This window comes from Eucyclogobius newberryi, unplaced genomic scaffold, assembly GCF_026437365.1.
Source record: "Eucyclogobius newberryi isolate DKJ021-1_F unplaced genomic scaffold, fEucNew1.0.hap1 SCAF_15, whole genome shotgun sequence".
NCBI classification, from domain to species: Eukaryota; Metazoa; Chordata; class Actinopteri; order Gobiiformes; family Gobiidae; genus Eucyclogobius; species Eucyclogobius newberryi.
Window position 1 is genome coordinate 13496228 of NW_027315779.1, and position 27006 is coordinate 13523233.

Here is a 27006-nt window from a genome sequence, read left to right on the forward strand (position 1 = left end):
TTCCACATATTAGACCTCATAATATGATAGAATAGGATAGAATAGAATGTAGTTTATCGCCTCCGTGCTCACGTTTCCCTGCAGCGCCATGTTGCATCTTTATCTTCAGTCGTTTTACCTTTGCGCAGGTGAGCTCCGCCCCACTGCGCTCTCATTGGCCCATTCCCCGCCGTACATATCACAGGTGAGCCGTACCTGTCTCCAAAGCAGAAGTGCTCTGCGCGTGGACTAACCTTTCAAGCTACGTAAACCACATTCAAACAAACAAAACAACCACCCCAACACGCACACATTTCCCGCAGTTGTATGCGTTTGTAAGCCGAGTTTAGAGCGCGTTTCCCGGCTTGGAGAGAGCGCGGAGACTCGTTGATGGCAGCGGGAGTCGGACTCGCGATGAGCGCGGCGCAGTCGAGCGAAGAACGGGCCGTTTTTACGCAGCTCAGGCCGGTGCGGATGACGGGCGGAGCGGCGGGCGGCGCTGAGGACGCGGCCGTGTTCGAGGACGTCAAACCCGGGGTGAGAGTCTCTGGCGCACCGCTGATGTCACACACCACCGCCTTTTACGCAGTTTTTTTTCATTATTATTATTTTTTCTTTTTCTTTAAATTTGATCTGTTTTAGTCCTGATGCAGACTTGATTTGTCTGAGTTTGTCTTGTTTATTACTGGTTTAATCTTGGTTTAGATGCGTTATGGCTGAACAGTTCTGCAGCGTTTTACGATTTTCAAATGTAATTTGTTTTTATGATTTGGCTTTATTTTTATGATTTGCCTTTAAGACAGAGACTATGACGTTTGCTTCACAATAGTCCCAGATCACCCGCACACACATTATTGCATAATCTCATACACAATTGAACGTAACATTTGAAAGTTCAGTGCGTGACGGCGTTTGTTTCCCGATAAATAGTTAAATGAAGTATTGATTACGTTTTCGACACTAAACTTGTCCAGGGGCCCGCATGTGTTCCAGAGCGTGTTTGCACAGACATTAGATATCATCGTTTGCAAAGTGATAATGGAGATCGGTTTGAATCGCGACCGATCACGTGACGATATTTGTTGCGCGCGGTGAATGTGCAGAAGTGGATGAACCGCATCTTAAAGCTACAGCGCGTAACTCTGGCAGGATCCTGCGGACATTGCAACTGAAGTGAGCACATTTCCATGGAAACGAGAGGGAGCATCAAGCCCACTCGTATAAGCACTTTTTGTCTTCGTCAGTCCAAATAAAAACAGCCAAAATGAAAAAAACAGGTGCAAAAAAACGGACGTGATCTGCGAAAGTGTGATAAACTCGTGTAGACCTTTTACACGCCGCAGCTTTTTTTTGCCGGATGTTTGTCCCTTCTCGCCGCTCTCCGCGTTGGCTAAAAAGGGACGTGCTGGGGCTTTAAGCTTTAGTCTCTGCAGCGGGTTAAAGTCCTCCAAACCACTTCTCCTTCTATTATTTATGACGTAAACACCACTTTGTTCACTTGAAACACTTTATTTTAGGGTCAACTTCATAACGTCTAGTTTGCTGCTAATTTGCATACATTTAAATGCTTAATTTAACGTTAATGTTATGTTTATTCGTCCTTTTTTTCTTGTTCTGCTGCAGATTTTACATTTGAAGTACTTTCCTGTTAATATTCTCTTAATTACTGCTCATTAGTCTGATCTTAAGACATTGTTGCGCAATGATTATGATTCTAATGTGGATAAGTTCATAATTCATGTACAAAAATGACGTCATAATCGGCAATAATAAGGCGTTTGTTAAATTATTGTAAATACCTAATTAGCAGCCAAATAAGGCGTGAATAAATGTTAATTATAACCTCTAATTAACCACTTGCATGTAGCCACAACTATTAGATGTTCATTTGTCGCTTGTGGCCTTTTTATCAGCACAAAGACGGTTTATTCCGGTCGTATTCGGACAATCATCATCTGCTCTTTCGCCTCGTAAACTTCTGCTTCACGCTCGTGTTAGAAAAGACAAAGAAATATGAAGTGAAGACGTGAAACATGACGTGAAACATGACGTGAAACATGACGTGAAACATGACGTGAAACATGACGTGAAACATGACGTGAAACTGAGAGAAAATGTGAAAAATCCATCTGGTTTTGTCAAAGTCGAACACAAATGCAGTGTCTTATAGTGAGTGATAATGTAGACGCAGTGAGTGTCGTGTGTCGTGTGTAGTTAGTGTTGTGTGTCGTGTGTTTGTGTGTCGTGTGTAGTGAGTGTTGTGTGTCTGTGTGTCGTGTGTTTGTGTGTCGTGTGTTTGTGTGTCGTGTGTTTGTGTGTCTGTGTGTCTGTGTGTTTGTGTGTCTGTGTGTTTGTGTGTCTGTGTGTTTGTGTGTCGTGTGTTTGTGTGTCTGTGTGTCGTGTGTTTGTGTGTCGTGTGTAGTGAGTGTTGTGTGTCTGTGTGTCTGTGTGTTTGTGTGTCTGTGTGTTTGTGTGTCTGTGTGTTTGTGTGTCGTGTGTTTGTGTGTCGTGTGTAGTGTGTGTCGTGTGTTTGTGTGTCGTGTGTCGTGTGTAGTGAGTGTTGTGTGTCTGTGTGTGGTGTGTGTGATTTTGATAAAGGCTTTGGACGATATTGCGATATCGATAAAGGCAATGGACGATGCTGCGATTTCGATAAAGGCTTCTGACGATGCTGCTGATGATCTATTTCTCGACGTACAATAGAAATAATCATATAAAAACTTAATGAATAAAATGTGTAGGCTGTTTGTCGCCCTTTTCCATTGAATATTTATGATAAAATGACGTATATTTTAAAAAGGTGATCTAAATTCTAGAACTCTTGAAGACTAGAACAGCTCTAAACTTTCCCACGCTCTAAACTCTGAAAGGGCAAACGAGGCAAAGTCGTGGAACAGGAAAACGAGTTTGTCTGAATTCAAAGCCGAGTCGCTCTTTGGAAAATATTCTTTGTAATGTAATGACCAGTTCAACCCTAACGAGAGAACAGGCTCAACCTGTAGGACCATCAATAAAGCAGGGTTAAAGTAGGTCGAAAGCAGGACTAAAGCAGGTCTAAAGCAGGTCTAAAGCAGGTCTAAAGCAGGACTAAAGCAGGTCTAAAGCAGGACTAAAGCAGGACTAAAGCAGGTCTAAAGCAGGTCTAAAGCAGGTCTAAAGCAGGACTAAAGCAGGTCTAAAGCAGGATTAAAGCAGGACTAAAGCAGGTCTAAAGCAGGTCTAAAGCAGGTCTAAAGCAGGTCTAAAGCAGGACTAAAGCAGGTCTAAAGCAGGATTAAAGCAGGACTAAAGCAGGTCTAAAGCAGGTCTAAAGCAGGTCTAAAGCAGGACTAAAGCAGGTCTAAAGCAGGTCTAAAGCAGGACTAAAGCAGGTCTAAAGCGGGTCTAAAGCGGGTCTAAAGCGGGACTAAAGCGGGTCTAAAGCAGGTCTAAAGCAGGTCTAAAGCAGGTCTAAAGCAGGACTAAAGCAGGTCTAAAGCGGGTCTAAAGCAGGACTAAAGCGGGTCTAAAGCAGGTCTAAAGCAGGTCTAAAGCAGGACTAAAGCAGGTCTAAAGCAGGATTAAAGCAGGACTAAAGGCCCCGGGTTCTAAACCGAGATCTTAAAGTTTTTTCTTGTTGTTTTTTCTTCTCATTGTTGAATGAAAATATGTGTTGAGAGTCAAATTAGAGCTTAAAAAGTCATTATTGCTGAACCAATGCTCAAGGACGGGACCGAAATGATAAAAATGTGACATTCAGACCTGAACTCTGAGAGGCGTGCCACAGTGCGTGTTCATTGGACGTCGTTTGTCGCCTTGGGCAGTTTGCTTTCTCTGACGGTCATCTTTGAACAGAGATTAAGGTCTTAAGTGAGAACACGTCTGTTTTGAATCAAACCCTTGAGCCCGTCCAGCCGACTCTCCGGATTTAACCATCATAGGGACTGGTTCAGAGTCTGGGGCCAGCGTTTCTCATGTAAATACTCTGCGCGCTCATTTGCTTCTGAGGACACACATTTGCATCGGCCTGGGCTCGAGTCTCCGCAATCTCTGCAAGACACAAAGTTGTTGTCCAAGCTGAAGAACCTATTTAAAGGGCGCGACGTGCTGTCGTCTCCGCGCTTTGTCTTGAACGTCGTCCAGACATCGAACCTTGAAATGACATAAACGGAACCGGAGATAAACCATTGGGTTTGGGACGTCTGGGAAATACATTAATCTCACTCGAATTAACGCTGTGCTCAGTATTTAGCGTAGAAAAATCCACAACGTGAACATTAAGCTAGCTGAGAATTTGATGCGATGACGCGATTCAGTGGGTAACGCGCGTTTTCTCGCTCTTCTGACGCGTTTCCTGCAGAATTCCGTGTGTTTTAAGAACAGCTGCTTCAAGTCAAATCTTGGTGGAAGCGGCTGACGTAGCGTTGCCTCGGAAACTCTGCGTTTGCTCGCGTCGTCGTTGAACAGGCAGCGACGCAGCAGCTCTTCTATATTGAAATGAACGAACGGCAGATTCGCCCGCAGAGGCCCGTTTGTGGGCGTTCCCTCAGGAGCCGACCGCGACATATTTCCAAACACGACAACGATCCATCTTTGTAGTGTATAAAGTATATTTTCCATTAAATATGAGCTTAACCAACGTAATTACACAAGTAAAGAAAAACACTTGAAAACGAGGGGGCGGCATCCAAAGATAAGAAGGGTTAAAGCACATTAAAGCGAAAATAAAAGTCCAAATTTTGTCCATTTTCCCTCAAATGTGTCTATTTTGAGATGGAGTCCAGAGGTGACGTCGGTATTGACTTGTTATTCAACCATTTTTACACCTTTGTTACACATTTCAGAACAAATAAAGGGTTAGGAGGTTTCATACTCTGCAGTACTTTTTGCCGTTGTTCTCGTCGCGACTATAATGCTATAATTTGCCGTTAATCTTGCTCGTTTAACTCGCTGTATTATCTCCGCTTCGGGCACGACTGGATCGTGTCGAGTTTTGGTTTGATTCATTTCTCGCTCAGACGTAAACAGAAAACCACAGACGCCGCACGGCATTATGGGTAATCAGGCGGCATTAGACACAACGTGGTGAGTCAATGAAGAATACGGAGAAAACGCGTACGTCTGTGTTTTGTGCGTTTTCAATCAGACTTTTTGATGACTTTTGTCTTTTTCACGACCGTTTTTCCACTTTGACTCAAATGTGGCATTAAAGGGTTAATTATTCCCAGATGTTATGTTTGAGGTCCATGTAACTTTACAATGTACTGCACTTTGGACGCTCACCTACATTCACCCAGTAGTATTAGTAGTAGTAGTTGTTGTAGTTGTTGTAGTAGTAGTTGTAGTTGTTGTTGTAGTTGTAGTTGTTGTAGTAGTTGTAGTAGTTATACTAGTTGTAGTTGTAATAGTTATAGTTATAGTAGTAGTATAGTAGTTATTTGTTAGGGTCAAAAGTATAGAACGTTTTATTGATACAAAGTAGTAGTACATACTCATTTGAACTAGTATCATCATAAATGTGACCTTTTCTAAAATGTTTTTGACTTTCCTGAAATGTTTTAGACAGATTTTGAGCTTTATCAGAACAAGTAAAAGTCCACATGGTAAAATAAAGAAAATACTATTATTTTGCATTGAAAAGTACAGGATATTGTCTATAATAAACTCTAGCAGTACTTTTATTTGAAAGCATAATCGTAGAATTGACTCCCTTGCTTTTATGGAGACCCTGGTGAAACGAGTTTGTCACGACGTCGAGGCGGGAAATCTATTGTTTACTACTTCAAAATGATTTCTTTGAAGGAATGTGGAAGTAGAATACTGCGAGTTTTACCGGGATAAAACTGTTGAAAAGCTGCAAAAAGACGTGATAAACCTTTAAACTAAGAAAAATAAAGGGTTTCAGTGCCATTCCTGCGTTTGTGTGCTCGTTATGCCAATCATATTCTGCGATACAACTATATTATCAATATTTTGTTGAGATTATATTGAGGAAATGTATGAATGCCTTGAACTTTTTTTGACAATTTGATGGAATAATGCCACCGTCTGCGTTACAAAAGGTCTTTTCGTAAGTCTTTTTGAGTCCGTTAAGTCCAGAGAACCATCGCCGTGATCAAAGTAAGACTGCGATGAATCTCTACGGTTGAATGACGGTTGTTTCGTTAACTGTCGCGGCTCCGTAAAGCAACACTTCCTGTCCAGTTTCCAGTTGTTCCTGTAGTTGACTCCAATCTGGCCGAATCCGCTGTCGCATTTCCAAAAATCTGATTAAGTTCATCCCTGAAGTCCGTGCGGTCTTCGGGGACGAGATCGATAAAAGGCAGAAGTGTGGAAACTCCCCCGGCTCCGTTTCGCTGATAAGGGCCGCGTTATTCTCAGATGATTAACCCGCGCTTGTCTTCGCACATTCCTCCCCGTGACAAAGAGCGTTTTTTTTTTTTTTACCTCCGCAAAAGGTCGCCGGAGACAGATCGACGCGTTGAGGCGACGACGTCCACAAAACGGACTCGGAAAGGTTTCAAAGAGGGGCGTTTCTCGGCGCGTTGGAGCGTGAACATCTTGGTTAGCGTCCCCCAGTTAGCGGTGGGAGAAGTACTCGGTGTTGTGAAGTAAAAGTACAGAGGAAAATACCCAAGCACATTAAAAAAATTGACTCAAGTAAAAGTTTAATCCTATTTTTCACGCGGATTTTGAGAACTTTTAAAGGGTTCCCGATACCGATCTTTCGTGTATTCACCGCACGCCGTTTAGTCCGATCCTGTGCGCTTAAAAAATCAGAATGCAACGCTGAATTTGGCTCCATTTTTCTTCAATTATTACCAGTATAAAATAGACTTACTTCATTATTTGTTGTAATATTGCTACATCATGTTTTCAGAGCGTTTCAGAGCTGTGGTTTTATTTTTTGCACCGTGTCGTTTGGGACGATGGACGGACCAATAGGCTAATTCTGGCATATTTATATTGTTTTCTCATTAATATGCACTTTTCCTTCCAATCAAATCCTCTGCTAAGTTATTTGTTGTCCCAAATAAATCCTTTATAAAAAATTTTGGTCGACTAAAACGCCATTCGCCGATTGATGGACTCAACGACTAAAGTCTGACCGCTCTAGAAATCACATTATGTTCCCCTCCAGTCTGGAACGTGTAAAGCTTTAGTTTGTACAGATTTATAAACACGGACACGGAACGCCTGCATTGGCAACGAGTGATGGATACCCCTTTGCAAACGTACATCGGAAGCAGTTATAAAAGTTATTTTGAAGAAGTGGATGACGCAGAAGGAACTGGACCCGAAGAACAACGGACAATAGATGACGTTTGACCTGCGGCCGGCGTAATCCGGTCAAACCGCAGTCTGTAAACGGTTGCGATGCGAGTTCGTGTATATCTGAAACGACCTCGGCCAGAAATAAAACGATAAACTGTTGAAGCGGGTCGGACCGAGGACTCTGGACACCACATTGTCCCACGCGCTTACGCAGTTTGTTGTGAGCCATTTTAGCAGTTCAAAAGTCAAGACGCATTATTAAAAAACGAATCTCACTGAAAAAGGGAGTGACTACTTTTCTTGAGTGCGCCACCTGCTGGAGCGGTGGTGTAGGTGCAATCGTTATCCGCTCGGCTGCGCAAAACGTCGCATTTTGATGATGCTTGGTTTAAAATATAATCTGTTGTTTTTTTACGTCAGAATGTACACGTTTCTTATTATTCTGCTGTGTTTTTGCGATTATGGATCAGTATTTCAAACATTTAAACTGAGAACAAACACAAAGGCAGAGCTGAATGCGGTCGGTGAATTCACTTTTACTGAATCTACTACAAACATTAAGCTTCTGTGATTTTAAAGGGTTATTAATAGTAACATAAAGGTGCTTTGGCTCAATATTTGTCCTTTAATATCAATCAGTCAAGTTATATTTAGAGATCAATAAACATGCTCAGACATCATTCTATAGATTCTTAATTTTTATTTCTTGAATTATCGTTATATGTAGCGGGTGTCGCAGGCTGAGTAGATCTTATTATTATAGATTTGTTTCTCCTGGGCAGGAGCTTATTGTTACCATCTTTCAACTTCCCTACAATCTGTGCAATTCTTCGTCAAAATCACCCCATTTAACGGTTCTCAAAATCTGTGCTAAACGTACATTTGTAAACAGGTTTTTCGACAGCTTTAAGTAGAATTTTGCATGCGCTACTTTTACTCTGGTGATGTTTCTTTAAAAACCCAGAGTCCTTCCTCCTCCGCGGTCGTTCAGCAGATTACCTGTTGTCATTCCGTCTGTCGTTTTTCACAAAAGGTGTAGGTTTCGCGCTGTTGAACGTGAACGAGATTGAACCTAACGGCGTTAAAACGGGTCTGGATCCTTTTGTCCGAGTGACACCAGCCCCTGTCAGCGCCTCGTTAGCTCCATCTCGTTAGCTCCATCTCGTTACGTCAGGTACAAACCGCACACGGGGTCGGCCAACGGAAGAACCAGCTGCGGTCTTCCTGGTTTGCTCGCCAAACGAACGTATACTACGTAAAATCACTGAAAGCGCGCGTTTTTCGTTCGGTAGGATAAAACCTGTGGTGACTTTTTATCATAGTTTTACATCTGTCAAAGTGTCGGTTTGTCTAGAAAACATGTAAAAAAAAATATATATATATATATTTATATATATATATATATATATATATATATTTTTTTTTTATGTTATTTTATTGTGTTTTGGACAACTTGTCCTAGTTTCTTTATCTGATGGTTTCATTTGTCAGTTACACCAGACCTGTTTGGATTTCATTTTAGTTTTATCGTTCAACCTTTGACAGATTATGAAATGATAACTTTTCACTGTCACTCTTATTGTTTTTGTGTTGTTATTTACCATAAATTAAAATGTATTCTTGTTACTATTGACTTCAGTGCCAGATTAACAGAGAAACCAACTTGAAACCAGGAGCCCCAGAGGTTCAAACGCTTCAGTCCTCCATCTAGTTTATTTTATATAATGTCCAGGTTTTATTTTTATTTCTAGCTTTAACAAAACGGTTTGATCAGATAAAGGTGAAGTCAGTTTCCCCCAAAATAAAAACAAACACACAATCATCAGCCAAATGCAAGAAATGTTGTACAACCGGTTTCCACCACTGCCTGTTTTAGTCCTGGTTTAGACCTGGTTTAGTCCTGGTTTAGTCCTGGTTTAGTCCTGGTTTACACCTGGTTTAGACCTGGTTTAGACCTGGTTTAGACCTGGTTTAGACCTGGTTTAGACCTGGTTTAGTCCTGGTTTAGACCTGGTTTAGACCTGGTTCAGTTCTGGTTTAGACCTGGTTTAGACCTGGTTCAGTTCTGGTTTAGACCTGGTTTTAGACCTGGTTTTAGACCTGGTTTAGCCCTGGTTTGGTCCTTAGTATTGGTCGTCTTCATTTGTGTCGTGTTTTGTCTTGTTTTGAGCTTCTTGTTTCAGGCTGTTCGTGGCTTTATTTTATGCACTGTATCTTGGATCTTAATCATTTAGTTAGTTTTTTACTATTATTTACGTTGTTTATTTACATTTTTCAATGACTTTTTCCACGGATTTCAAGATGAATTTAGTGAAATAAGAAATAAATCTGACAGAAAATGTGCAACATAAAACGTTCACCGCAGAACTGGAGTGTCGGAGACTTCAGAGTCTTATGTGGACGAACAAAGGCGATGAAGAGCTAGTGATTAGTCATTTTATTTTGAACTATTGGGCTGCAGTGATCAATCCCAATGATCAAAACAATTGTTGTAGTTTGATCAGTGCAGTCGTTATCTGGACTAAACATACTTTTTTTTTTTCAATCTGAATGTCAAAAAAGCATAAAACTTTCAGATTTTGATCAATAATACACTTTTTATCCGTAAATATTCTCTCACCATATTTCAACCTTTTATTTGATTAAAACTGTGTTCAAAAAGTCTTTAATCGAAAAAATGACCAGTGAGTTACTAAAATAATCATTAGTTGCAGCTCTAATTTGAACAAAGATCGTTGGAAGGAAAAAGAGTTATTACCGTATTTTCCGGAATATAAGTCGGAAGAAAAAAACATATATAAATTGCACTGGAGTATGAAATGTGGTTGCAAGTGTGAAAATAACAAATAATATCACATACAAGTCGCTCCGGTGTATAGTATAAGTCGCACCCTAGCCAAAACTACGAAAAAAGGTGCGATTTATAGTCCAGAAAATACGGTACTCATCGTTGCTCATTTGCATAATCTGTTCCTCCATTAAAGTGATGTCCTCTAACCTTCCCCGTGTCGCTCTGTCCCGTGGTCTAGGCCCGTCTGGATCTGGACAAGTACCTGATCGCCGCCGCCGCCGCCGCCGCCCCGGTCCTGGGCCTGGAGTGCGAGTCCGGCGACAGGAAGTACCGGCGGGAGAGCGCGTCGGTGGTGGACGAGTATTTCTCCGAGGACAAGACCCCGGCGCCGTACAGCGTCAACATCAACGTGATCCTGCCCAGCACCACGCACCTGCGCACGGGACTGTATCGCCACAACAAGACCATCAAGACCGAGCCGGGTCTGGAGGTGCCCTGCTCCGGCCCCCAGAACCAGAGCCGGAGCCAGAACCGGAGCCAGAGCCAGAGCGGCCAGGCCCTGCCGGACTTCACCTCGGTCTTCAACGTCAACAATGTCTTCGTCAAGCCGGACCTGAGCCCGAACGGGACCAATGCGAGTCAGGGTCTAGAGACGGACCTCCAGATCGGACCCCCGCCGCCGCAGCCACAGGTGAGCGCCGAGTTCCGCTTTAGTCCTGGGCAACTAGCCAATCACAATTCATCATTTCCTCCATAAACAACACAATATCATGTATTTTTAAAATTATTTTTTCACCTTTTATTGAGAGATTTTCAAATACAAAACAGCGGAACATCCAACGTAAAAACGCTATTATTTCAGGATTGTTGGACCTGGAAAGTTGCAGAAGTACGCGCTCCGAGATACGCGCCCCGGGGTATGCGCCCCGGGATACGCGCCCCGAAATACGCGCTTCGAAGTACGCACTCCGAAATACACGCCCCGATATACACGTTCCTAAATACACGCTCCGATATACACCCTACGAAATACCCATTTTAATACCACAGTGATGATTTAAAAATGCTCTTTTTAACAAATTTAGTCTTTACTTAACATTGCGGTCTTGTGCTAGTTCTGATGAAGCTCAAAGTATTGATTAGTATCTGATATATTGATATAATCGTATCTTCTTTTCAGAATATTTAGTTTTCTGTGGAGAAAGTTATGGTTTTCTTTAACAGATCAATAAAACAAACAATACATCTTAATATGATGATCGATCACACAACAACAAACAACAAAGTATATTATTGACCTTTATTTAAGCATGAAAATGTAGTCCCAATAACGTCCCCATAATGTATATTCAAATAATCCTTTAATATTCATGGTGACTATTGTATTGTTATTACAAATTTTAAGTTCAGTTTATGTATTAATGCCTCAGTCTTTGTCACAAAAAAATCAGTTTTACATTTTCAACACCGTATTATTGATTCATATTTGTTTTCATGGCAGGTTTTCCATCTGCCAATCAGCAACTCCGACCTCTCCATGACCCTGAGCACCAGCCAATCAGCGGCGAGCGGGGGCCGGACCATGTTAAACCTGGGCTCCGTGTCGCTGACTGGAGCTAACGGCGGCTACATGCTAACGGAGTCCCTCCCGCAGCACCACGCCTACTACGGCCACGCCCCGCAGCCCCACGGCCCGCACTCGCACCACCCGCACCACCCGCAGACGGGGCCCCACAGTCTGCCCCCGTCGCCCCCCAACTCCCAGCCCGGCAGCCCCGACGCCCAGGCCGAGCTGCTCACCCTCGGGCCGCACCTGGCGCTGCCCCCGTACCAGCACCGAGCGCACCAGCAACACCAGCAACACCAGCCGCCGCAAATACTGACCCCCAAAATCACAGGACTGTCCCCCCACGCGCTGCTCATGACGCACGGCCAGGGGGTCCTCACGGGGCCCAAGTACAACCGACGGAACAACCCCGAGCTGGAGAAACGGAGGATTCACTTCTGCGACTTTCAAGGTCCAACAATCCTGAGATAATAACGTTTTTACATTAGGAATAGGTCGAGTGGGCCAGAGCCACGTCATAGACCCTTTAATGTAGACCCTTAACCGCAGACCCTTTAATGTAGACCCTTTACCGCAGACCCTTTAATGTAGACCCTTTACCGCAGACCCTTTACTGTAGACCCTTTACCACAGACCCTTTCATGTAGACCCTTAACCGCAGACCCTTTAATGTAGACCCTTTACCACAGACCCTTTAATGTAGACCCTTTACTGTAGACCCTTTACTGTAGACCCTTTACCGTAAAAGCGTTCAGACACATGTGAGTGATGTCAGCACCCGGTTTAAACATATTTAACGTCGTATTTTACATGATTTGGTTTTACATGAAAACTCTCACAAACTCAGACGTGTTACATACTTATTATATTGATTATACTTATTATACTTTTGCAACGCTCAAGTCCAGGCTCAATCATAGTATATTTTCATAGTAATAGTAATAGAAAAGCAGATTAACTGACTTTTATACACTGGAATTTCTAAATTGTTGCTTTTTTATTTTGGTTAATAACTGAAAGTGTGTTATGGTCGACTCTATGAACATTTCAACAGTCTTAAGTTGAGAGAAAAATAAGGATCTGAAAATGATAAAAGTAGTCCCCAGTTTGACCATTTTGTCTGGTTGGACGTTAGCACAAATATGACACAGGTAGAGGTCATTCCACAGCTGTTACCTAGCAACCAGACTGTAAACAAGAGCCAAACTCCACATAAATGACACAACAGTTCTGATCAGACACACAATAATACCATAAAACACCTTTATTTAGTCCAACCATGGTTTAAACTGTGTCGCACACTGATGACATCACAGAGGGATTCAGCTCTACTTCCTGTCATTTTAAACTCTTTATTTTTCAAATTGTCTTCACAAACTGCCACTAAATGGAAGTAAACCTATGATAACTGTTTACCACAGGTGCCCTCCCACCAAACAAAGCTATACTTTAAGGAGGAGCTAAGTGTTGTAGCCAGATGATTGGACAAGAGAGAACTCACCAAACACCATATACATTACGCTGCATTTCCCCTGATGCTAACTTATATATTGGGCCCACATGCTTAGCCGAGCAAAGCTAGCACAAGTTAGCATTGTCCGCTTCCTGTTTATCGCCGCGCGGCACTTGCTTTGTCAAGAGCCAGAATCTGATATTTCCAGGTCATAATGCGTCTGACATGATCCAAAACCAAAGCGTGACATAAAGAGAGGTTCAAACGTGGCGTCGAGGCTTTGAGAGAAGTCAAAGAAATGAGGCAAAACTGTTCCTGTGCACGCGAGCTTTAGCCACGCCCCTCACACACAAACACACACTGGTCTTTTTGTGAATTGCTGAGATCGGCTTTATGAAGAAAAAGTGTAATTTGGGTAGAATTTTGAAGAGAACATTGGTTATGTTCACTATAGTTATAATCAACATTGAAGATTTTTTCACATTCAAACTGTATAATATTTAGTTTAAACCGTTTGCAAACCCATGGATAGTTTTAACCAGACCTTTGTCCCATCATTTAGCCTCATATTATAAGCCTACTTACGTAATAAAAATGTGTTAAAATGTCATGTTCATCAGGTTTTACGTTCAGATCAAACTAACCGCGTGTCGCTTGCACTGGCAGCTTTATTAGCATCCGTATGCAAGTGTGCGCATGGTTGTGTCCGCGGCGTGCGCATGGTTGTGTCCGCGGCGTGCGCATGGTTGTGTCCGCGGCGTGCGCATGGTTGTGTCCGCGGCGTGCGCATGGTTGTGTCCGCGGCGTGCGCATGGCTGTGTCCGCGGCGTGCGCATGGTTGGCTGTGTCCGCGGTGTGCGCATGGCTGTGTCCGCGGCGTGCGCATGATTGTGTCCGCGGCGTACGCGTGATTGTGTTCGCGGCGTGCGCGTGGCTGTGTCCGCGGCGTGCACATGGTTGTGTCCGCGGCGTGCGCATGATTGTGTCCGCGTCGTGCGCATGGTTGTGTCCGCGGCGTGCACATGGTTGTGTCCGCGGCGTGCGCATGGTTGTGTCCGCGGCATGCGCATGATTGTGTCCGCGGCGTGCGCATGGTTGTGTCCGCGGCATGCGCATGATTGTGTCCGCGTCGTGCGCATGGTTGTGTCCGCGGCATGCGCATGATTGTGTCCGCGGCGTGCGCATGGTTGTGTCCGCGGCGTGCGCATGATTGTGTCTGCGGCGTGCGCATGGTTGTTTCCGCGATGTGCGCATGGCTGTGTCCACGGCCTGATTTCTCATATTAAATGTAGTTTTGTTTTCGCAGGTTGCTCCAAAGTTTACACAAAGAGCTCCCACCTGAAGGCGCACCAACGGACGCACACAGGTAATTCACCGCTTCATCTGAGCACGGAAAGCGTAAACGAGCGCGCACGGCGAGCAGATCGAGTCGTGCGGCTGATGCGCAGTGACGTCGACATTTTGCCCGTTTTTAAAAGTTTAGAATTGTACTTCCTGGTTTGACGTAGGCAGTAATTCCAGGAAGTAATTCCGCAGCTGTTACCTAGCAACCAGACTGTAAACAAGATCCCAAATCCACATAAATGACACAACAGTTCTGATCCGACACACAGTAATACTTTTTGCGGAGAAAACGTTAAAAAATCTGTAGAAAATGACAGGAAGTGCTCTCCTCACACTCCTCATTCCAAGTTTATGCAGAATTTACACAAAGAAACAACTTTTTGGACTCTTTAAACATTAATTAAAAACAAACTCATATATTTTTATTTGTCAAATTAAACTAAATTGGTGACATTAGATTTCCTACTGTGATGTCATCATTTACAAACAGGAAGTGAAATTATAAACCTAAAAAATGTGCTATTCTGTGATGACATTTTTATAATTTTCTTAGCTGCATTTTAGTCCAATGAGTCGTCCGACCTATAGGGGGGCTTTAAGAATGAGCCGTCAGATTGCAGCCCTCTTGACCTGGTTTATGGTTCATATCTCTGTAATAACTGAACCGATCCACATAAAACCAAAAGCTGGCACAAAGTTCAGCGTCTTCTCTCTCAGCACAAATTAACAAAAGCTAGATTGACGCAACAAGTTTGTACGTATCGGAGCATCATCATTACAACCTTCTGGCCGTCGCTTTATTGTTCCTTATTCAAAGACAAATATGTGTCTGAAATCACTCCATTGTGTGTTGCATGCTTTGGCTGGTGGGATTAATAAAGTTAGCTGCGTGTGTATCCGAACAAAAGCTAGCTTGCCCCGACATGCTAATGTAGACGCACGGTCGTGAACGGGACGAACAAAACAAAGTGTGAAGGAAGCTAAACACAAGTGCGGCTGTGTTTTCGATGAGGGAACATTGTTAGAACAGGGTTAAAGGGAAGAAAAGGTCAATTTTGCGTAATATTTGTCCTTTTAAAGGTCGCGACAGATGCTACAAACATGAACAAAGACATCGTAGGGAGCATAAAACAGGCACCAATTGTTCGACAGTTCTGATTTTGTCTAGAATCAAGTATATCCTCAATCATATTCGGATTGCAAATGTTCTTTTTGACGTTGTGATGTAAAATCCAGACCCGATGTGAGATCAGAAACTGGAAAGCGCGTCTCGAAACGATCGTTGGCGCGTCACGTTTTCGCACGCGCTCGACGACTCCTTCGCCGTTCCTTTATTTCGATCCGACCGGGAGCTATTCTTGTCCCGTGTAAGTTTGGCTACGCCCAGAGCTTTTGTGAAGCGGATCGAAATGTACAATGAAAAATCAACAGTCGGGACGTGCCGCTGCCTGTCGCCGCCGCCGACGGGGGCAGGGCGAGGGAGGACGCCGCAGGGCCAAACCGGTTCCTCAGGCTCGGTCGTGCGGGGCTGTCGCGGTGGGGGGAGTGGTTCGATGGTTCGCTCTGTAACTCGAGCCGGAGCCGGAGTCCCGAGAGGACGCAGATTTCCTCATTTGTTTTGGAGGAGCAGGTGCAACGCAAACGTGACAACAAAAGCACGGGTTAAAACCACTTTCTGAAGGATGATTTCAGTGTTTGAGTTTGATTTTAGCTTTAGGGTTGAGCGACGTTGACAAAAACGATCATCCGGCTGATTTTTTCTGTTCAAAACGGATTAGTTTAGGTTTAATTATCAGAAAAATGGGAAATGTCTTTGAGATTAATCGCCAAATGCAGAAATGTACCTTTTTTTAAAGTTTACAGCATAACTTTTCCTTTAATCAGCTCTTTTTGTTGATTTTTTTTTACTTTAAACAAGTACTTAATATTCGATGTATTAATGTATTATTGTGACTCTTTGTACCGTATTTCATACTCCATATCACTGGAGTATGAAATGCAGTTGCAAGTGTGAAAATAACAAATAATATCACATATAAGTCGCTCCGGAGTATAAGTAGAAGTATATAAGTATAAAATATAAGTATAAGTCGCACCCCGGCCAAAACTATAAAAAAAGGTGCGACTTATAGTCCGGAAAATACGGTATTTCACTGTGTCTTAGCGATGGGATATGTGGGGGAGATAAAAATAAATAAAATAAATAACAACAATGATAAATATAGCCGCAAGCGGCAATGATCGGCCCTCGCCACGCCGCCGCCACACCGCAAGAGGAGGGGGCGCTAACGCGCCCCAATTGTCCTTTTATTACGCCTACTGCTGAATCTGTGACGCTGTCACATCTTCTCCCCTTTGTTTTACCATCAAAAAGCTATTTTATTTTGAATTCTTGGCAAAATGTGCGGCTTTGCCGCACAGACACCGTGACTCTTTGAATGAAAATGTGGATAACTTTTGATGGTCCTGAAGATGAGTCTCACCAAATTTCAGGTTAATAGGGCTGACGCCCTGGGAGGAGTTTGTGAAAGTCTAAAGTGTAAACATGTTCTGGCGATTTCCCCATTGGAATAACATGAAAGGTTTCGGTCATCGTTACGGCAACGCCATAACAATTATGACATGGGTCTCATTGACTTTTTTGATGGGGATGCTAAAATTGAGTTGTGTGTCAAATTTCATATAATTTCGCAAAACTAAACATTTAACCTCCATATAAAATCTGTAGGGGGCGCTGTGGCGCCAAATGAATTTATTTCACTTCAAGTAGGTTTAGGGCAAAGAGTTTAACAACTGATTCTAATTTGACGCAATTCGGACTTTATCCGCGCAAACGGCAGAAATTTTAAATATGGGAGATTTCTGAAATTCTAGCTACAGTTTGCGGCTTCGCCGCACAGAGACCGTGAGAGGTATCAATGTAATTTGGATAACTTTTGATGTCCCACTCCTCAGTAGCATTTTTACCAAATTTCAGCTTTTTAGGGCTAACGCCCTGGGAGGAGTTCGTAAAAGTACGACGTTTGGAAAAACTCCGAAGTCATGTTTAGCCATTTTTGAAGCAATATGGCCGACATTTGGTTGGGCGGACGGTGTTGCCGTAATAATATTTTTTACTTCTCTTGTCACCATCTACCTCTGCGCCAAATTTCATGATTCTACGATCAGATTTTTTTTGGGTCATTTCCCATCTCTCAATGCATTTTTGGTACATTTGGGGGCGCTGACGCGCCAATTTTTTTTATTTTAGAAAAGGGAAATAGCCAGAATGTAGAGAGGCACGATTTTTAGAGGTGTGAACATTTTTGTGACTTTTCGTCAATGTTCACTGGGTGAAAAATAGGGGGGTTGGTCCCGAGAAGAAGAAGAAGAAAGAAAGAATAATATTCCGATGCGAAAACAATGTTTCCCATTTTTCAAATATCATAAACTATACATTTTCGGAAAGCGCTCGCGCTTTCCTACCTCATGGTGTGGGTCCCTGGTCACTGACGGGTACTTTCGTTAATTTTGAGTGGGCTCCGCCCACTTTGTGTTTTTGGCCCTCTATACAGTAATAATGTTCAATTTTTGCATTACATGCTTATATGCACGGAACATGCAAGAGATGGGGAACGTATTCGTGAGCTACTTAGCGCAAATGAGTGCTTTATATGGGGATGACGACCGCTTCGCGGTCGTCATCTCAATGTAAAGTGCTCGTTTAGTGCGCACTTTTGCACGGGCTTCGCCCGTTTACAACGGTAATGTTCCATTTTCCTACTACTAATTAGTATGCACGGGGCGTGCATGAGTGAAGGAGTGCGTTAGTGAGTGTTTGGAAGTGGGCGAGCGCATCGCGCTCGATTTCGTGCGCACTACGTGCGCACTTTCGCAGCCGTGCTTCGCACGGCCTTACAAGATTAATAGGCCTCTCGCCAGCTTGTGGCGCTCGGGCCTAATAATAATGGCCTGGTCCGCACTTGTGGCCATGAATAAAAAGTACTGTAAACGGAGGAAATAACAGATTTAAAAAGCCTGCATTTTACAGAAACGTGTTCACGGCGATGGGAAGTTGTCACGGCAACCATCACGGCCTGCTGAAGAGTAAAGATCTGAAATAAAGGACGCTCCTGAACCGTGTGTGGAAACATGGAGGCGCGTCAGGTCAAAGTTTGTCCACAGAAGCCAAACGGACGCTGCTCGTTTACGGCGGGAAATACGCGGAGATGTTAACGCCGACGGCAGCGGTGGACGTCGGTGTGCGCCCGCGGTGACACGTTCGTCGGGTTTGATGTATGTCGCGCCGGCGTTGTCACGAGACTCGCATTTAAAACTTCAACCCACAAATCACATCATTACGATTTTCTGCAAAAAAAACGCCCGATCGAAACGAGCCTCGAGTTGTTGAATCAACGCTCAAATGAGTATCCAGTTTGACTACTATCCATTACATATGTATTTATTTAATTACTGACAGTCCTTTATTGCATCGCGCTTCATCAGACAGACGTCGTTTAGCACGTGACCTTTTCAGAGACGGTGAAACCTGCTTGACCAGATTAAACAAAAATACAGTAAACGCAGACTCGAGGGCTGAACATCGGTCAACGTTTCTAACTAGGACTTTTCTGACCAGCTTTGCGTTTGCGAATGATGTTGGAAGTCGAAATTTTTAAACCCGCTCAGGAGAACTATCACCTGAGGGCGATTCACCGGGTGCATCATCAGGAGCGTTGAGCTGTGGGACGTTTGTGAGTGTTAAGGCTGATGGAGGAACACGGAGTATCTCATTCAGGCACAGGGAGAACATGCAACGCCCTCCTGGCCTGGGACTCGAACTCGTGACCTTTTGTAGCGAGGCTTGAACCGGCACAATGAAAGATGAACCAGCTGGGATTAAATCTACTTTTGTGGAGGCCGAACCTGCCCAGTCCTGTTTGTGACTCATGAGTTTGGAATGAGAGTTCAGAGCGTGAACCAAGAACACATCGAGAAGATAACCCTCGGGCTACAGGTAACTCCTGCCCGAGACCCTGTCCGAGAGCGAGACCGAGACCCTGCCCGAGACCCTGCCCAAGAGCAAGACCCTGGCCGAGACCCTGCCCGAGACCGAGACCCTGACCGAGACCCTGCCCGAGACCGAGACCCTGCCCGAGACCCTGCCCGAGAGCGAGACCGAGACCCTGCCCGAGACTCTACCCGAGACCCTGACCGAGACCCTGCCCGAGAGCGAGACCCTGACCGAGACCCTGCCCGAGACCGAGACCCTGCCCAAGACTCTACCCGAGACCCTGATCGAGACCCTGCCCAAGAGCAAGACCCTGGCCGAGACCCTGCCCGAGACCGAGACCCTGACCGAGACCCTGATCGAGACCTTGACTGAGACCGAGACCAAGACTCGGACCGAGACCTGGCTCATGGAGGTCCTTGAGATTCAAAACTGCAGCGACAAAATACAAGCACAGAATTTTAAATCCATTCATGGATACTCTGATTTACGAAACAATTAACAAATTAAATATATCTATATATCTATAAAAATATCTTCTGATTGTGAAATTTGCAAAAAGAATTATTTGTTGCAATCCTATAAATTGCAGTTTACTTCTCAAATGACTATTTAACGTAATAAAAGATTGAAATATAACTCGAGGCTTCTAGATAAAGAATAAGCATAAGGCAAAAAGTTATTCAGTTTAATATGCTACAGTGTTTGTTTAGCGTGTGTTTTAGAGTCTGTATAGTCCAGATAACAACTATGAATATTTAGTATCCAAAGGTTTCAGAAATATGAAAAAGGTAAAAGTCTGAAATGGTTAAACTAAAACTAAATCCTGCGCATTTCAGAATATGTTTGTAAAGATCTAAAAGTACAAAACGATTTTAAAACAGGATGTGTCGCATCTAAATAATTGCAGTCTTTGCCATTTGATATTTGCACAAACTCTATTAACCTTAAACACAAAGAACGTTTAGTGTTAATGTTCGCTGTCCCTCAAGGTTCTTGTCTTGCCCCTGTGTTATTCTGATCCATTCAGTGAGTTTAGTTAGGTTAATTTTAATGGTCCTGTTTTTTGTCACATAAACTTTGCTTATTTACATATTGGCTTAGACATGGTTTAATTTAGACTTATAAGATTATGTTTTGCTCCTTCTTTGTCTAACGTTGGTTTTAACACTAATTTCTGAGATCGCCGACTTTGCCTCCATTTTGTCAAAGGTAAAACTGTAATATCCCAAACAACTTTGTCAGTGAAAAAGAATCTAATCCTCCTAACGTCAACTTATTGTGAAATACTTCCAAAAAAAACAGGAATTTAATTTTAACGTCCTTTGTTACAGCTGGTTGACATTGTTGTTATAAAGAGTTGACTTTAATACCGCAATTTATTGATATCGGTCAAACAACAAAGACTATACTTTGGTCTGGACTTTGGACTCTAAACCGCCCAAGCTCTGGCTCCGGACTCCAGCGTGGCCGTGGCCCTTTAGTTGTTGTTAGCATTAGCATTAGCGCGGTGTAAAGAGCGGCGCGTTATCGGCGCGATTAGGGAACAACTCCAAACCCTCTTTCCAAACACGAGCTGATAAAAGTCCACTCGCAGAGAAGTTTTACGAGCGATCTCGAGAGGCGTGTTTGCTCTGAGGGGGAGGGGCCCCGGGGGGAGGGGGCACTTAAGCGTTATTAAAGTAATTTACGAGCCACGACGTTTGAGACGGAGAAAACCACTAATGCTGCAAAATGTGACGACTCTTCTCTCTCTTCTTTTTATTATTCACGTGTTTCAGCCTCTTAATTACATTTATGATTATTTTGGAATTTATTTTAAATTATTATTATTATTTATATTATTTAGTTTAATTGTTGGTATTAATATTTTTTCTGTGTTCAAGGCTTAAGTTATGGTCAATCTAATAATGAATAAATACATTTTAATTCACAGAGCACTTTTTAAAACCCTTCAATAGAACAATGAACATAAAATCTGCTGTTTTTTCTTTGCATTTTTGAAAACTGAATTCGATCGTTTTGTAAAACATTGAAACATATTCTTTCCATCGTTGAACGAGCTTTGTTCACGTTGTGAGAAAACGACTTGGCCATTTTTCGACCTGATGAAACAAAAACGCGCCGGCTGCAGTGGTAAAGTCAATAGATTTACTGTAGTTTGTCTTTCTGGTGAACAAAGGCGATGTCAGAGTGACGGATGAACCCAGTCGCACTTCAGTCTTGTTCAAACTGTTTTCACAAAGACTCCGGGCGAACCACATTCTGCTCTCGCCGAGTCAAAACAGAAAAAGGACATTTATAGAACGGCGCTTTGTTTACACGCTGAAGATTAGAAACTGGTTTAGTCTCAACGTATTGAAGCTTCTGAGCCTCTTTTTGTTTGCTTTGGGTCGTTCGTTCTGGTTGAATTGGTCGTCAGATTGTGTTTTGGTAAAAAAAGCAGGTATTTTCTCGCGTCCAAAACCTTTTCCCTCTTGAAACGAACACGAGGCTGGATTGAGGGCGGTAAACGTCGAGCCAGAACTTTCCTCAGACTTGGAATGAGATGTCTGAGCCTCAAAGACTAAACGTCAGACAAATGGGAAAAAAAGACATTTGGATAAACTTGATGAACTTTGGACTAAATGACTGTTGGACTTGCTCCGCTTTGATTTCATTTATGTCATATTTTACCATTATCATAACATTTCTATTATTATTATTATTATTTATTTATTTTATGATTATTATTTTATTATTATCAATCCAAAAAGCGCTTTATTTCATTTGCTAAACATTTAAAAGATAAACATACATATATAAAGCCGACTATGTGCACAACAGCCACGTGACACAGATCTGGCTCGTGAACAAGTTTAAACGACTCTTTAGTGTTTGCGTCTCTTTTATTGAAGCCTTTGTTTTTTTATGTGCGACTTTGGGGATCAAAGGCTCAGACCTGAACATGACAAACAAACTCATAAACTCATAAACTCCACTCGCGCACTCGACTCGCGCACTCGACTCGCGCACTCGACTCGCGCACTCCACTCGCGCACTCCACTCGCGCACTCCACTCGCGCACTCCACTCGCGCACTCGACTCGCGCACTCGACTCGGACACTCGCACACTCGACTCGCGCACTCGACTCGCACACTCGCGCACTCGACTCGCGCACTCGACTCGGACACTCGCACACTCGACTCGCGCACTCGACTCGCGCACTCGACTCGCGCACTCGACTCGCGCACTCGACTCGCGCACTCGACTCGCGCACTCGACTCGCACACTCGCACACTCGACTCGCACACTCGACTCGCACACTCGACTCGCACACTCGACTCGCACACTCGACTCGCACACTCGACTCGCACACTCGCACACTCGACTCGCGCACTCGACTCGCACACTCGCGCACTCGACTCGCGCACTCGACTCGCGCACTCGACTCGCGCACTCGACTCGCGCACTCGACTCGCGCACTCGACTCGCGCACTCGACTCGCGCGCACTCCACTCGCGCACTCCACTCGCGCACTCCACTCGCGCACTCCACTCGCGCACTCCACTCGCGCACTCCACTCGCGCACTCGACTCGCACACTCGCGCACTCGACTCGCACACTCGACTCGCACACTCGCACACTCGACTCGCGCACTCGACTCGCACACTCGACTCGCACACTCGCACACTCGACTCGCGCACTCGACTCGCACACTCGACTCGCACACTCGCACACTCGACTCGCACACTCGCACACTCGACTCGCGCACTCGACTCGCGCACTCGACTCGCGCACTCGACTCGCGCACTCGCGCACTCGACTCGCGCACTCGACTCGCGCACTCGACTCGCGCACTCGCGCACTCGACTCGCGCACTCCACTCGCGCACTCGCGCACTCGACTCGCGCACTCGACTCGCGCACTCGACTCGCACACTCGCACACTCGACTCGCGCACTCGACTCGCACACTCGACTCGCAGACTCGCAGACTCGCACACTCGACTCGCGCACTCGACTCGCGCACTCGACTCGCGCACTCGACTCGCGCACTCGACTCGCGCACTCGACTCGCGCACTCGACTCGCGCACTCGACTCGCGCACTCGCGCACTCGACTCGCGCACTCGCGCACTCGACTCGCGCACTCGCGCACTCGACTCGCGCACTCGCGCACTCGACTCGCGCACTCCACTCGCGCACTCGACTCGCGCACTCGACTCGCGCACTCGACTCGCGCACTCGACTCGCGCACTCGACTCGCGCACTCGACTCGCGCACTCGACTCGCGCGCACTCGACTCGCGCGCACTCGACTCGCGCACTCCACTCGCGCACTCCACTCGCGCACTCCACTCGCGCACTCGACTCGCGCACTCGACTCGCGCGCACTCGACTCGCGCGCACTCCACTCGCGCACTCCACTCGCGCACTCCACTCGCGCACTCGACTCGCACACTCGCGCACTCGACTCGCACACTCGACTCGCACACTCGCACACTCGACTCGCGCACTCGACTCGCACACTCGACTCGCACACTCGCACACTCGACTCGCGCACTCGACTCGCACACTCGACTCGCACACTCGCACACTCGACTCGCACACTCGACTCGCGCACTCGACTCGCGCACTCGACTCGCGCACTCGACTCGCGCACTCGCGCACTCGACTCGCGCACTCGACTCGCGCACTCGACTCGCGCACTCGCGCACTCGACTCGCGCACTCGACTCGCGCACTCGACTCGCGCACTCGACTCGCGCACTCGACTCGCGCACTCGACTCGCGCACTCGACTCGCACACTCGACTCGCAGACTCGCACACTCGCACACTCGACTCGCGCACTCGACTCGCGCACTCGACTCGCGCACTCGACTCGCGCACTCGACTCGCGCACTCGCGCACTCGACTCGCGCACTCGCGCACTCGACTCGCGCACTCGCGCACTCGACTCGCGCACTCGCGCACTCGACTCGCGCACTCGCGCACTCGACTCGCGCACTCGACTCGCGCACTCGCGCACTCGCGCACTCGACTCGCGCACTCGCGCACTCGACTCGCGCACTCCACTCGCGCACTCGACTCGCGCACTCGACTCGCGCACTCGACTCGCGCACTCGACTCGCGCGCACTCGACTCGCGCGCACTCCACTCGCGCGCACTCCACTCGCGCGCACTCCACTCGCGCGCACTCCACTCGCGCGCACTCCACTCGCGCGCACTCCACTCGCGCGCACTCCACTCGCGCGCACTCCACTCGCGCGCACTCCACTCGCGCACTCCACTCGCGCGCACTCCACTCGCGCGCACTCCACTCGCGCGCACTCCACTCGCGCGCACTCCACTCGCGCGCACTCCACTCGCGCGCACTCCACTCGCGCGCACTCCACTCGCGCGCACTCCACTCGCGCGCACTCGACTCGCGCGCACTCGACTCGCGCGCACTCGACTCGCGCGCACTCGACTCGCGCGCACTCCACTCGCGCGCACTCGACTCGCGCGCACTCCACTCGCGCGCACTCCACTCGCGCGCACTCCACTCGCGCGCACTCCACTCGCGCACTCCACTCGCGCACTCCACTCGCGCACTCCACTCGCGCACTCCACTCGCGCACTCCACTCGCGCACTCGACTCGGACACTCGCGCACTCGACTCGCGCACTCGACTCGCGCACTCGACTCGCGCACTCGACTCGCGCACTCGACTCGCGCACTCGACTCGCGCACTCGACTCGCGCACTCGACTCGCGCACTCGACTCGCGCACTCGACTCGCGCACTCGACTCTCGCACTCGACTCTCGCACTCCACTCGCGCACTCCACTCGCGCACTCCACTCGCGCACTCCACTCGCGCACTCCACTCGCGCACTCCACTCGCGCACTCCACTCGCGCACTCCACTCGCGCACTCCACTCGCGCACTCCACTCGCGCACTCCACTCGCGCACTCCACTCGCGCGCACTCCACTCGCGCGCACTCCACTCGCGCGCACTCCACTCGCGCGCACTCGACTCGCGCACTCGACTCGCGCACTCGACTCGCGCACTCGACTCGCACACTCGCACACTCGACTCGCGCACTCGACTCGCACACTCGCGCACTCGACTCGCGCACTCGACTCGCGCACTCGACTCGCGCACTCGACTCGCGCACTCGACTCGCGCACTCGACCCGCGCACTCGACTCGCGCACTCGACTCGCACACTCGCACACTCGACTCGCGCACTCGACTCGGACACTCGCACACTCGACTCGCGCACTTGCACACTCGACTCGCACACTCGACTCGCACACTCGACTCGCACACTCGACTCGCACACTCGACTCGCGAACTCGACTCGCACACTCGCACACTCGACTCGCGCACTCGACTCGCGCACTCGACTCGCGCACTCGACTCGCGCACTCGACTCGCGCACTCGACTCGCGCACTCGACTCGCGCACTCGACTCGCACACTCGCACACTCGACTCGCACACTCGACTCGCACACTCGACTCGCACACTCGCACACTCGACTCGCACACTCGCACACTCGACTCGCACACTCGACTCGCACACTCGCACACTCCACTCGCACACTCGACTCGCACACTCGACTCGCGCACTCGACTCGCGCACTCGACTCGCGCACTCGACTTGCGCACTCGCACACTCGACTCGTGCACTCGCACACTCGACTCGCATACTCGCACACTCGACTCGCATACTCGCACACTCGACTCGCACACTCGACTCGCACACTCGACTCGCACACTCGACTCGCACACTCGCACACTCGACTCGCGCACTCGACTCGCGCACTCGACTCGCGCACTCGACTCGCGCACTCGACTCTCACACTCGCACACTCGACTCGCACATTCGACTCTCACACTCGCGCACTCGACTCGCACACTCGCGCACTCGACTCGCGCACTCGACTCGCGCACTCGACTCGCGCACTCGACTCGCGCACTCGACTCGCGCACTCGACTCGCACACTCGCACACTCGACTCGCGCACTCGACTCGCACACTTGCACACTCGACTCGCGCACACGTACAAACTCGCACACTGATTTTCACCCCGCGACTCTGAAAAGAGGAAAACTTCAGATACTTATTCGACAAAAAAAGTGTGTTTTTAAAGCTTCACTCTGACGGCAGATGCAAGTCTCGCGCCCTCTGCTGGCGTTTTGTGTCGGTGCATTTCTTGATAACAAAGGCGAGGAGTTATATTTATACATGTTATACAAGTTATACTGAAGGAAAGCTTTTGAATGGGAAAAAGTGCAGCTCGCCGTTCGCACCTCGCCGTTCGCAGCTCGCCTGTCGCACCTCGCCGTTCGCAGCTCGCCTGTCGCAGCTCGCCGCTCGCCTGTCGCAGCTCGCCTGTCGCAGCTCGCCTGTCGCAGCTCGCCTGTCGTAGCTCGCCTGTCGTAGCTCGCCGGTCGCAGCTCGCCGGTCGCAGCTCGCCGGTCGCAGCTCGCCGGTCGCAGCTGAGATAACGTGGGGGAACATACGGATCCCTGCACTGCGCGGGTCTGGTTGAAGATTAGCCCATGCTTTGCGGCTGGTTTCTTTTGTGCTGCAATGTCAATGTTTGGGCGGAGCCGCGGTGTTGACATTCACTCAGCTTTCATTTACCTGCTCTGGGCACAT

At 47.0% G+C, this 27006-nt stretch overlaps 1 protein-coding gene across 1 annotated transcript in view; it reads left to right on the plus strand.

The window, feature by feature from the left end:
• Window positions 1-223: 223 nt before the first annotated feature.
• The window catches only part of klf5l (Kruppel like factor 5 like), a 30696-nt gene continuing 3913 nt past the window's right edge, over window positions 224-27006 (plus strand). Inside the window, exons 1-4 of the mRNA XM_072446047.1 lie at window positions 224-516; window positions 10263-10715; window positions 11526-12042; window positions 14351-14410. Of these exons, the coding sequence (XP_072302148.1) occupies window positions 370-516; window positions 10263-10715; window positions 11526-12042; window positions 14351-14410 (1177 nt within the window). The 5' untranslated portion in view covers window positions 224-369. The remainder of the gene's footprint in view (window positions 517-10262; window positions 10716-11525; window positions 12043-14350; window positions 14411-27006) is intronic.